The sequence below is a fragment of the Euprymna scolopes genome, chromosome 19 (genome assembly GCF_053919585.1).
Source record: "Euprymna scolopes isolate OS-2025 chromosome 19, ASM5391958v1, whole genome shotgun sequence".
Taxonomy (NCBI): Eukaryota; Metazoa; Mollusca; class Cephalopoda; order Sepiida; family Sepiolidae; genus Euprymna; species Euprymna scolopes.
Window position 1 is genome coordinate 6,419,498 of NC_136500.1, and position 12,197 is coordinate 6,431,694.

The 12,197-nt window shown below is 32.0% G+C and overlaps 1 protein-coding gene across 6 annotated transcripts in view; it reads left to right on the plus strand.

Annotated features, from left to right (window-relative positions):
* The window catches only part of LOC145303403 (semaphorin-1A-like), a 538,996-nt gene that overhangs the window by 468,508 nt on the left and 58,291 nt on the right, over positions 1 to 12,197 (plus strand). For all 6 annotated transcript variants that reach the window (XM_080144722.1, XM_080144719.1, XM_080144721.1 and 3 more), the window contains 3 exons: positions 4,579 to 4,661; positions 6,800 to 7,010; positions 7,747 to 7,821. In XM_080144722.1, coding sequence (XP_080000848.1) covers positions 4,579 to 4,661; positions 6,800 to 7,010; positions 7,747 to 7,821 — 369 coding nt within the window. The remainder of the gene's footprint in view (positions 1 to 4,578; positions 4,662 to 6,799; positions 7,011 to 7,746; positions 7,822 to 12,197) is intronic.

Sequence of the window (12,197 nt, forward strand, 5' to 3'; positions counted from 1 at the left end):
CAATTTGGTATTGTTGTCACACGTAGGTTGGAGCCACGGTTGCTAGTATTTCACTTTTAGAATGGATTAAAAAAAAGTCACAAATATAATATGGTCATCACAATCGACCGATATCTATCCCCTGTTCCATAGCCGCAATCTCGTATCTTTAGCATGTTTTACAAGTATTTTAATGGGATAATGGGATTTGCTCTGATGAACTCAGAGTAACTGTTCCAACCCTGTCACGCATACTTCCGACTAATCCGACAAACAGCTAATACATCTCTTTAATAATGATATGTAAGAAAGCCTATAACTATAATACTAATCATTATATTAATATTAATTATTATATTAATACTAATTATTATATTAATATTAATTATTATATTAGTATTAATTATTATATTAATACTAATTATTATATTAATATTAATTATTATATTAATCTTTTGTTCCCTTTTGAAATTATTTATTTTTCCTATTTCCCTGAATGTAATAATCTACGTATTATAAAATGTAATGTGAACAGACATTTCACTGCTAAAATCCTCCCTTGCTAGATACGAAATAAAAAAGGAGTCACACAAAAAAGGAGTCGTAAGTAAGAAATTACTATTTCTTACTTAGTACGAAATTACATATATTATATTTCGGAAGTTTATATAGTTTGGAGAAAGCACAACTCTTGCTAGAAATATATATATATATATATATATATATACATATATATATATATACATATATATATATATATATATATATATAGATATAGATATATATATAGATATGTATACAGGGTGAAGCAGAGTTACTTTCTTATCTGAAATATCAATTAATACACAAGTAATGCAGGTATACATTTCATGCTTTGAACTGAAACTAGTACAACATTTACATTTTTTTTTTACCAGTTTTAAAAATGATATCAATAAAATATCGCCCATTCTTCTCTATATACTGAGTTAACAGAACTCTAAAATTTCGGCCAATATGTTGGCGAGAGCTCGACGAAAGTTGATTTTCAGGTGAGTCAAAATGCTAGGATCTTCGTTGTAAACAATTGAATTCAAATAAATCCCCATAAAAAAATAGTAAGATGGTGATAAATCAGAGAACAGTAGTGGACACTGCATGTCGTCTCTCAAAGAGATTCGGTGTCCTGGGAAATGCTGCCGAAAACAGTGGTTGACGGGCACGCTGTGTATATCCTTGTACTATCCTGATAGTACCACTCATTTTCCACACCCACCTGGTTCAGTTTTTGCAGGAAACACCCATTGATCATGCTGACATAACGGTCAGATGTGACTGATAGTGCCTGTAAGTTTTCACCAAAAAACTATGGGCTAATTATACCAACTCGCGATCGTGTGCACAAAATAGTTACACAAAGTGCGTTTAGGGTTCTCTGGGGTTTTCAGGACTCCATCGAAAGATGGAAGTGAATCTCATCAACGGAGAAAAGTGTGTCGTCAAGCAAGCAAGTTCACGTGCAAGAAAATCGAGTGGATTAAGTTCCTGCACTATAGCCAATTTGTAGAGATGACATTTACATACTTCATGGAGGATTCATCCTATAGAACAAGCAGGCAACCTAAAAGCAGGTGGGTGTTTGCAGGCAAACCCTCGGGGAGATCTCAAAACGGATAGTCTCACGACGTCAATGTACTGGTGTAACCTTCTCTCCGTGGCAGGTCAGGGTTTTATTTTCCATTATTCGTTTCCCTTAAGTTGTTTAACAATAGAAACAATCGACTGACGGCCAGGAACACGTCCACCGGGAGCAATATTGAAATGTCAACAGAATGCGCATTGCGTTGCACGATTGACCGACCGCTTGAAAAAAAATACCTCAACAGCGAAAGCGCGTTCCAACTTCGTCCAATCAATGATGCTCATTGGAGTTCCTGAAGAATAAAGAAAAAATAAATAACGCACGTTAAGAAGCAAAAATTAAGCCACTACCCTCTCAACTAAGTCCATCGCTATAATCCTTTAAAGAGACAATTTTAAATAAGCAGGTGTTTGTTTTGCCCCACCCTGAATATATATATATATATATATATATATATATATATATATATATATATATATATATATATATATATGGCATAATCACGCTGGGACATCAATTCTCATCAGATCAACGACGTTAGGAAACGTTCAGCTTGTACCAAATGCGTGACAATTTTTGAATCCTAGGCGCTGTATGTGCTCTGCACTTATCTCGGTATTGTTTCCAGTCGTCCTGAACTTCCATTGCCACTGGCATTATAAAGGCCGACTAAAGAAATGTGTGGTTGGAGAAAGCGCTCGTCTTGCTAGAAAAAAATACACACGTAGGCACCCTTAAACTGGATACACAGTGCCTTTTAAGACTGGGGGAACGTACCATATATTTTTATATGCATATTCATACATAACAGTCACATATACCCCCCATATATATATATATATATATATATATATATATATATATATATATATATATATATATATACATAAATATATACATATGTATATATATATATATATGGCTTTATGTATATCACAATTTTCATTTGACTTTCATTTAAAAAATAAGTGATTTCAAAAAGTGTGTGACCATCTAAATATATATATATATATATATAAATAATTTACTATAATAATTATTACATACCTACAGGAACTAGTGTGTCATTCTTTCGAGAACCATCAGTGCAGGTTGTCACGATTAACAACAATCGATAGATCCGGCTTCATTAGCAAGGACTAAATCCATTTGGTTACCGTTAACGGCGAGAAATGCTGTTGAATTTAAAGCATTTTTTTTTTAAATAATTTTTTTACGTCTGTCAGAGTGATCTAATCATTTATGATGATCTGCACATGAGAGCTAAATTGACCGACTTTTCATAAAACTGAAAGTAGTTCGTCTAGCTGAAAACACTATCAATAATTCCCCCCACTTTTTATCTGTGCCTAAACCTAAACGTAGATTCCATGAAAAAAGCTTCTTTCTTAGAACTGCACGCCTGTAGAATTGTCTTTCGATTTCCTGCTTTACGGCTGACTAAAATATGGTTATCTTCAAGTCTAACGTAAACAAGTTCTTGATGAGCCGTTCCATATAATGAGCCGCTCCATACTCTTTAACCCTTATCCTCGAGTGACCTCTTGTCCTTGATTATGTGGTGATACCCGTCTAAAAAAAAGCTCTACGATAAGAAACGAGTTTCATTGAGGGGCTGACATAATTATTTACAATAATAATTATTAAATACCTACAGATATTAGTGTTTCATCCTTTCGGGAATTATCAGTGCAGGATGTCACGATTAAAACCAGCCGATAGGTCGGAACCTGGCGACAATGTGTGTATATATATATATATATATATATATATATATATATATAAATAAATATTAATTATTAATTATCAATATTAATTTATTGATGACTTACTTTTATGCACGTAGTAATTATTAATTACTAATTAATATTTAAGAAAAATAAAAAAAGTAAATACATCCTAAAATGTGGGTGAAGAAAAAATGTAAACCAAGGGCAAATAACTCCTTTCTCATAATATAAACGTTCAGGGAGCGAAGTAATAAGAAATAAATTAATCGCTAATAAAAAATAAATAAAAATGCAACAATCTTACATATATATATATATATATATATATATATATATATATATATATATATATATATATATATATATATATACTTTGTCAGTTTTTTTTAAGTGTACAGAAGCGGTCACAATATCGGTTTCAGCTACTATCTTGGAATTAGATCTTGTATAACAGAATTTAAGGCCTTGTTTTTCATGAATGTATTATTGTAAATCATTTTGATTTTACGTCATATTAATTCTCTCCTTGGATGAACACCGAAGATATCTGAAAGGAAATATCTATCTGTTTGCCTGTCTCTTCACACACACGCGGGCGCGCACACACATTTATATATTTATATATTTATATATATATATATATATATATATATATATAAATGCGGTGTATATGTTTAATGGATATTTCGATAGTTCTATTGCATGCCTGCGAAGTCCATCTTTGTAAACCTCGTAATAGATATTCGTCAAACTCGAGTGCTTGCCAATTAACTTAATGTGACAATTTAATGTGCATAGAACACACATCTATATCACTGTTTCACATAGTTCCACTAAACATCGTCAGTGAAATTTTAGGGTGCATACTATCGGCAAAGTTACACCTGTAATATCATTCGGAAAAGTCGACGAATAAGAGGTGTCAATTCCACGTTTTCACCTTCCTTAAACACAATGAAGCGTCGATTCACTTTGTATTCCGATACTTCTACTGTATATTAATACTAATAAAACTATACGGTTATTTTGCCACCATTTTTGTTTTTTATTTGTTTCAAATGGCTTTAATCAACAATTCGATCTGTTAATTCTTTACAAAGCAAATTGAATCGTGTCAAACTTATCACCTTGTATCACTATTGATTTCATTATGTTTAGCATTAAAATTCAATCAGATAAAAGTCGATTGTATTTAATTAAATTTCTACATTTCACATTATTGAACTGTTTTGTTTCTTTCTATTGCAGTTATCGATTTACTCGCATCGCCGTACATCAACAGTACCTGGCAGTGGACGGGCGATACTATGATATTCTCTTCATCGGAACAAGTACGTATTGATCATTATCAATACCAAGCAAGATGGTTTTGTTTGCAGTTTTGGGATGCAGGCTCATTCCCCCGTTGCTGTCATTAGGAACGGCAAATTAAAACGAGGCTTGACAAATATGTTAATTAAAGAAAACAAGTGCAAGTCATGTAAAATATCTTCATAAATATTTACATTACATGTAATAGTTAACTAAAGATGTTCGTCCCATAGGAAAACCGAAAGGATTAATAGGGAATAATTAAACTGAATGATTAAAATAATATGTAAATTAGCTAGATCGTTTGCAGTTGAAGGCAACTCCACGAATCATATATAACATAGTTGTATTTCTTTTTAAATAAATAGAAAGAAAGGTTTTTGAATGTGCATATCAATACAGAAGAAATATATATATATATATATATATATATATATATATATATATATATATATATATATATGTGTGTGTGCGTGTATCAATAAGAAGTTCCTGTGAAGATTCCATCGGGTAAGAACCAATATTAAAATTTGCCGTCATCCTCCATCTGTATTAAGTAAATTATAGTACATGGTGGGGTGTATTATGGCACATCTAGGCTTACTGGCCAACACCTTCCGTTTCCCATTTTGATATGAAGCAACATAAGTTTTATAGCCGCATATTCACCAGTGTAAAATATTCTCACTACAACCTATTTTCCACAAGAAAAAGACCTTGCGACCCTTGTCTTGTATCTCTTTACTTTCATAACAAGTGCACGTTTGAGCTTCACTCTATACTTTCCCTTACATAACTTTTACAATAAGCATTTGCCTAGCATCGACCACTATTGTGAAGTTTTGCATTCCTTAACCGTGCGTAAATGTAAACACTAATTCCATAAACAAAGCTTTTTTTCTAGAACTCGTCGGCGGTAGGATTCTCGTTCGCTGACCTGATCCCAAGGGACGTCTTCAAGTCTAAAGCAAACAAGTTTTATTGAGTTGCACTTTTAAATAATTAAATTCTACCTAACTCCCACCACTAACGATCACTACATTGCACTCATTAACACTTATCCCCGACTGGCATTCGATGTCCGAATATTTTCTTACTTTTTTCTTTGTTCCGCGATTCACTTGTATTTTAAAGTACTTGTTTGATGTTTCTATATACCTGCCGTTAGACACATGGTTGGTTTTTAATGTAGAGAGACTTCAGCTCCTCAAAAAAGGGCACTCGGGATCGGAATAAAAATAAAAATGACCACAATGTAGCAGGATCCCCCCCCCCCACAAATCGAGGTAAAAAAGGTGAAGTACACTATCAGAACAGATACCACATCTTGTTCCTAGTAAAAAAAAAAATAATGAAGAAATGTTTTTTGACTTGTACTAACATGATTAAATAGACATGAAAGATAACCAGCCTGCTTACGGTATTCAGCTCTCTGCTATAATAACCGTGCTTATGCTACCGTAGAAATATTTCTTGTTTCTGAAGGACAAAATTCACGGACATATAGAAATGATTTAATTTAATCTTAATTAATAATTCCTTTATCTGCACATACAGAAATAAAATATGACGAAGCAGTATATTTAAAGAAGTAGTATAATTGCCATATTGTGGGTTCTTATGTTTATCCTGCCACTAGATACACACGAAGAGAAGATTCCTCCAAGAAAGTTGAAAGAACCTTTACCATTACCAACTACTATTAATGAAAGACAACATGCTTAGAGTGTGTAATGATCTATGGCAGTGGAATCGGGACAGGAAGGGATCGCGCTGTATGTAATCCGATGTTATCAGAATTATACGTGTAGTATGTGTAATGTGTGTGTTCAGACAAGCATAGATCCGAGGAATTAAGAGAAACATTAAATTAGGATAATACAAGGAAATGTGCTACGAAAGGGAAATATTCTCCACTATAGTCATGTTAAAAGAATGAAAATATGGACAAATAAAGACCCGTTGACGGATACGTTTAAACGTCAATTTTTAAAAGCCATCTAATATATTTAACAATTTCCACCGATCTTACTACAATCGATCGTACTACTGCTGTTGATTTTGTTTCTGTTGCTGCTGCTGATGATGATGATGGGGAGGAGAAGGTTATGATGCTGATGATGATAACGATATTATTTTCTATTTCTTACATTTTCAGATGATGGTCATGTTTTAAAAGTCATAAATATAGAACAGAATGGAAAGATGCGCAGCATCGTCATTGAAGAATTGTTGGTTTTCAAAGATAAGAGCATGATTGTCGGTCTAGAAGTTTATCACAAATTCGGACTGGAGAAGCTTATCGTTGTCTCCGGCGATGATGTTGTCTCAATCCCGCTTCATCGATGTCACATCAAAGTCACTTGCAGGTGAATATATTTCAGCTTATGCACATTCACTCTTATAAGGTTGGTCTAAATGTTATCTGTTATGGCGAATACTAGCAACATATTAGCATGTTTTGTAATTTATATATAAAATTATAAAATGATACATTATTAAATTAAATATTTAAATGTTAATATTGTAAATAAATTAAAATTTTAAATGTTAATAACATTATTAACAAGATTACTAAGTTAATGTTATGAGCAAAAGATAAAAGTGAATTGTATCTTATTACACTTCACATATGTCGATTTAAAAATTGAAAATCTACTCATCCAAAAAGTTATTTTTAGAAGCTATTTATGATATTTTATATAATTGGAATCAAAAGCTCCAATTAATATCGAATATCATGTTATTCTTTCTACTGTTTTCATTATCATCTTAAAAACTTATTCTCAGAAGATATGAAATGTAAAAACAAAGGGTAAAATAATAAATAAAATATATTCAGGAATTAAATGTGTCAATTTCTGTAATGAAAATATTAAAAATCATCCCAACAATTATATGGTTATCAGACCATGTAGTGTATTATCAAGTAATAAATAACACACCCACTCTCTCTCTCTCTCTCTCTCTCACACAGACAGACACACACACACACACACACACACACATATATATATATATATATATATATATATATATATATATATATATATATATATATATATATATATTGAATTTTAATTACAAATATATTTTCTTTTACAGAGAATGCGTGGCACTCCAAGACCCTTATTGTTCCTGGCTCGATGGGAAATGCTCGGCTTTTTCAAGTCGTAGAGAGTGAGTTTTGTTTTATTATTGTGAGAGTTTTTGATTTCTACTGTTAGGACTTTTGTAATTTAAGCCTTTTCTGTTTCTACTGTTGAGAATTTCTGTTTCAAACTTAAAATATAAAAACGAAGGATTGAAAAAGGACATTCATAAAATATACATGTCATGATCCCATCAGACTTTCAGCATCGGCTTTAAATATTAAAATCGACGAATAAAATTAACTTATTCTCTTTTGTTTTTTTACAATAGTATTCCTTGCACAACAAAATACTTCATAAATGTTTATGAAAACAATTGCCAGACAAAAGTTTATTTAATGATAACCACACGCTCTATAACAGACACTAGAGAAAAATAAATGAACACACATCTTAGGAGATTGCAACAACACTAGACGAAGAATTCCAATCCGTAGTGGAATGCGGACAAAAAACGATGGTCCCATTCAATACTGCCAAGACTACTTATGTTTTCATTCAATAATTGCAATAACCTTTTCAACCGCTAATAGCTATGACTAAAGACACGTTAACTGAAAGTACTTCTTTCAACTCCCCGGTTAACGTTCACAGGGAACATGAACCGGAGGAGATACATTGAAAGCATTCCCAGGACCACTACTAGGAAAGTGGACTTTCTATGCTGTTCTAGATAGCTGCTTAACCCGAAGGTATTATGTATCTCCACAAGGCCACCATTCGCCCATGTATTGAGTATTGTTGTCACATTTGGCCCGCTGTATCTCCTGGACAGAGTCGCCAATCTGATAGGTCCTTGCCATCAAAGCATAGATCTCTGTCCCATCGACGAAATGTTGCATCCTTCTGCCTGTTCTACAAGTATTTTAATGGTTAATGCTCCGACGAACTACAACCCCTTGTGCTCCCTTGATGTAAATACCCTTGACAAATGCGGCAAACAACACAATCCCACCCCTTTTCCTGTAATAGTTTCTTTCAAAGAACTGCTTGACTTTGGAAATCTCTTCCGGTTTACTGTTTGGCCAAATCAACTGACATGCAGGGGTTCAAGTGTTATATGAACAGACATATCGCTGCTCATCTCTATATAGTATCCCTGCATCTTTTGCCCCCGATAATTGTCCACTTCTACAAAGTTGCACTGAACCTTGATTGGAGTGAACATGGAATATAAAGGAATCTCTCCCAAAATAACTGCCAATAATATAAAATATATAATAATATAAAATATATAATAATATAAAAGCAAAGATCCTTAGAATTGTATTTTTATAATTATATTTAATAAACATTCACAATTCATATGAATGTATAGTCGTCTATATACTATTGACTATTACAATCAGATAGGCTTAAACATAAAATTTAAGCCAGTTTAACATATTTTGATCAGAATTACGTTCACTTTATTTACATTTCATTGTATTTTGCTTCAAACTTTCATGAAAAGATATTAATGTTTCGACAAGCATAATGAACTGACTTTCACGCCTGAGCTGAAATGTAACACATGAATCAAATCCGTTACGACGATGACTGTGAAAATATTATGATCATTTTCCAGTAGATATCTCACTTCCGATTCATTCCTCTAAATTTATAACAGCAAAGAATCGTCATATTATGGAGTACTGTTGCACATCTGGGATAGATATTTCCTTTTTTACCAAGATACAAAACTGACATCGACATCTGGTGAACAATGTCATATTCTCTTCTGCGTCTTTTTCATCAAAGACAGGTTGCCTCTATCTGATCAATTCATATTTTCATGGGTGGTTCTCTACTGCGCTCTACTGTGTAGTTCCTACTATAACACTCGGCTAGCTACTACAACTAAACCAATTTCCCTTACTCGCTCTATTGGTGCTTAAATATAAGCAAAAATTCTCTTAGAAGAGGTTTTTTTTTATCTTAGGACTACTCGGCTGTTAGACAGAACAGCCTCTTCCTGCTTAATATAACATCATTCGCTTCAAGGCAAACGTGAACAATTTCTTGAAGTTCCTCCAAAATAAATTATTATCACGGAACCCAATACCCCTTCTATGTAAGCTGCCATCTTTCACTTATAAACGATGATCATACGACGTAAAGAAAAATAATATATATATATATATATATATATATATATATATATATATATATATATATATAGTAGGTAGAGAAGAGCGATTCAAATTTATATCGTCATCAGCGTAAGTATTACATTATGAATAAAAATTATCTCAAAGTTCAGAGAAATAAAGTTTAAACCATAATTGGACGATCTCATTAATCGTTTTAAAAACAACATCTAATTTGAAATAGCTGGTCTTGTTCACTAACAGTTTGTAGGAAAGCATATTGTATAGCGATAATTTTGATATCAGAAATAGAGGGGGAATTAAATACCTAGTTAAGAGATACATTTTGTATTCGATTTCTAACAATAACGACAACAAAGACAACTTGAACGAAAACGATGATGATGATGAGGATAATGATGATGATGATGATGATGGCGGCTTTTTAATTTTTGAATGAAAAGAATTTTATATTGCACATGGTTTCTTCGGATTATCTTCTACTTTTTATATTTTATTTGCTATACATTTTAGTATTCATTTCATTACACGTATACACATGTGGATGTATATATATATATATATATATATATATATATATATATATATATATATATATATACTAGCAAAAGTACCCGTCGTTGACTGGGTTCAAATACAGCCTACAGAAAATGGACTCTGATTTAGGAAAGTACGATAGGTTATGAAAAGGAAGGATTGTAAAGAGATAGTTTCGAATTTGAGGGTATCAAAACCAAAGCAAAATATGATGAAAGTAAAAATAAAATAGATAACCTCCATAATTTATTATACCATACCTGTTTACACTGAAACACTTATCACAATATTTTGTGGATCTATATTAAAAAAAAAACCTTGTTAAATTTGTGACATATATTCATTCTATCGAAGTCAGGCGCAAACGAACACCCCATAATTTTATAATACCATATTTTTCAAACTGAACCATAATTATCAAAGTATACTTACACAGATAGATATGAACAGTCTTTATTAAAGTGTGTCCTATTTCCATTCTATGGAGGCCAGGGAAGAACGCAGACCCCACAATTTTATTATACCATCCCTATTTAAGTTTAAATATACTTATCAAAGTATTCTTATACACATTTATATAAAAAAAAAACTTGAAACGTTTTTATTTCAATTTTTTTATTTTTTTATTTCCATATTTGTTGACCAGGCGCGAACTAAGACCCCATAATTTTAATGTACCATTGTTCTGCCAGATCAGGCATACCCATTCCTGTGTCTCGATAATCTTCCATCATTTTATGTAATCAGTTTTTTTTTAAATAGTCGCCCATATAGGAACCTATTCGTGACCAGAAACACACATTCAGCATTATATATATATATATATATATATATATATATATATATATATATATATATATATATATATATACTATCTGTACCCTGCCACGCGTTGCTGTGGCTTAATTTGGTGCAATGGAAAATTCTAATAAAAAGAGAAAATGCACGTTTCTTATATTCTTAGTACAGCAATCCACTCTAAAAAAAAAAAAAATGAAAAAAATGATACTCTTGCAGAATTGGATCCTGATCCTCAGGATTACCGTCAATCATGGCTTGGGCTCGACCAACAATCAGTGGATAAAACTAACGTTGAAACGTTATTTTTTTCTTTCTTTCTTTCTTTCTTTCTTTTCTGTATACAAAAATGTGAGTTAGTAATTAATATTTGAGTGATGGGGGGTTTACTATACACAGATTCGAAAAAGTTGTCCAAAAACAAATGAAAGCAAAGGTAAGGGAAGTTACATTTCTACCTAACTGGATAATTGTTTAGTGTTTTTATGTAAGGTAAAATGTTTAATCGGCTGGAAAAACAGAAATAGTTGCAGACTGCTGAATATGTTAAGTTTGGGAAATTAAGTTGAAAATTAAAAACTATACAATACAGTGTTAAAAACCCACCGAATATGTTACCATGACATAGGCTGACATAATCGGTGGGTTTGTGGCAGTATTTTGTATAGTTTTTTTTAGTTTTAACTCACTTTCTCAAACTTAACATAATCAACAGTGTGCGCCACCATTTGTATCTTTCAAATACACCGATAAGCACTGTTTTTCGAGCTGATAAACGTTACATTAAATGAAAAGGGTTTGTATTAAGATACAAAGAAGTTGTTAAAAAATGAATATATAACAAATAAATGTTATCAGAGCAAGAAAAGTAAATGTTCTACCTAACTGGATAAGATTGTAGTGTTTTTATGTAATGTATAATGTTTAATCAGTTCAAAAACATGCAGTGTTTATCGGTGTATTTGAAAAATACAAATGG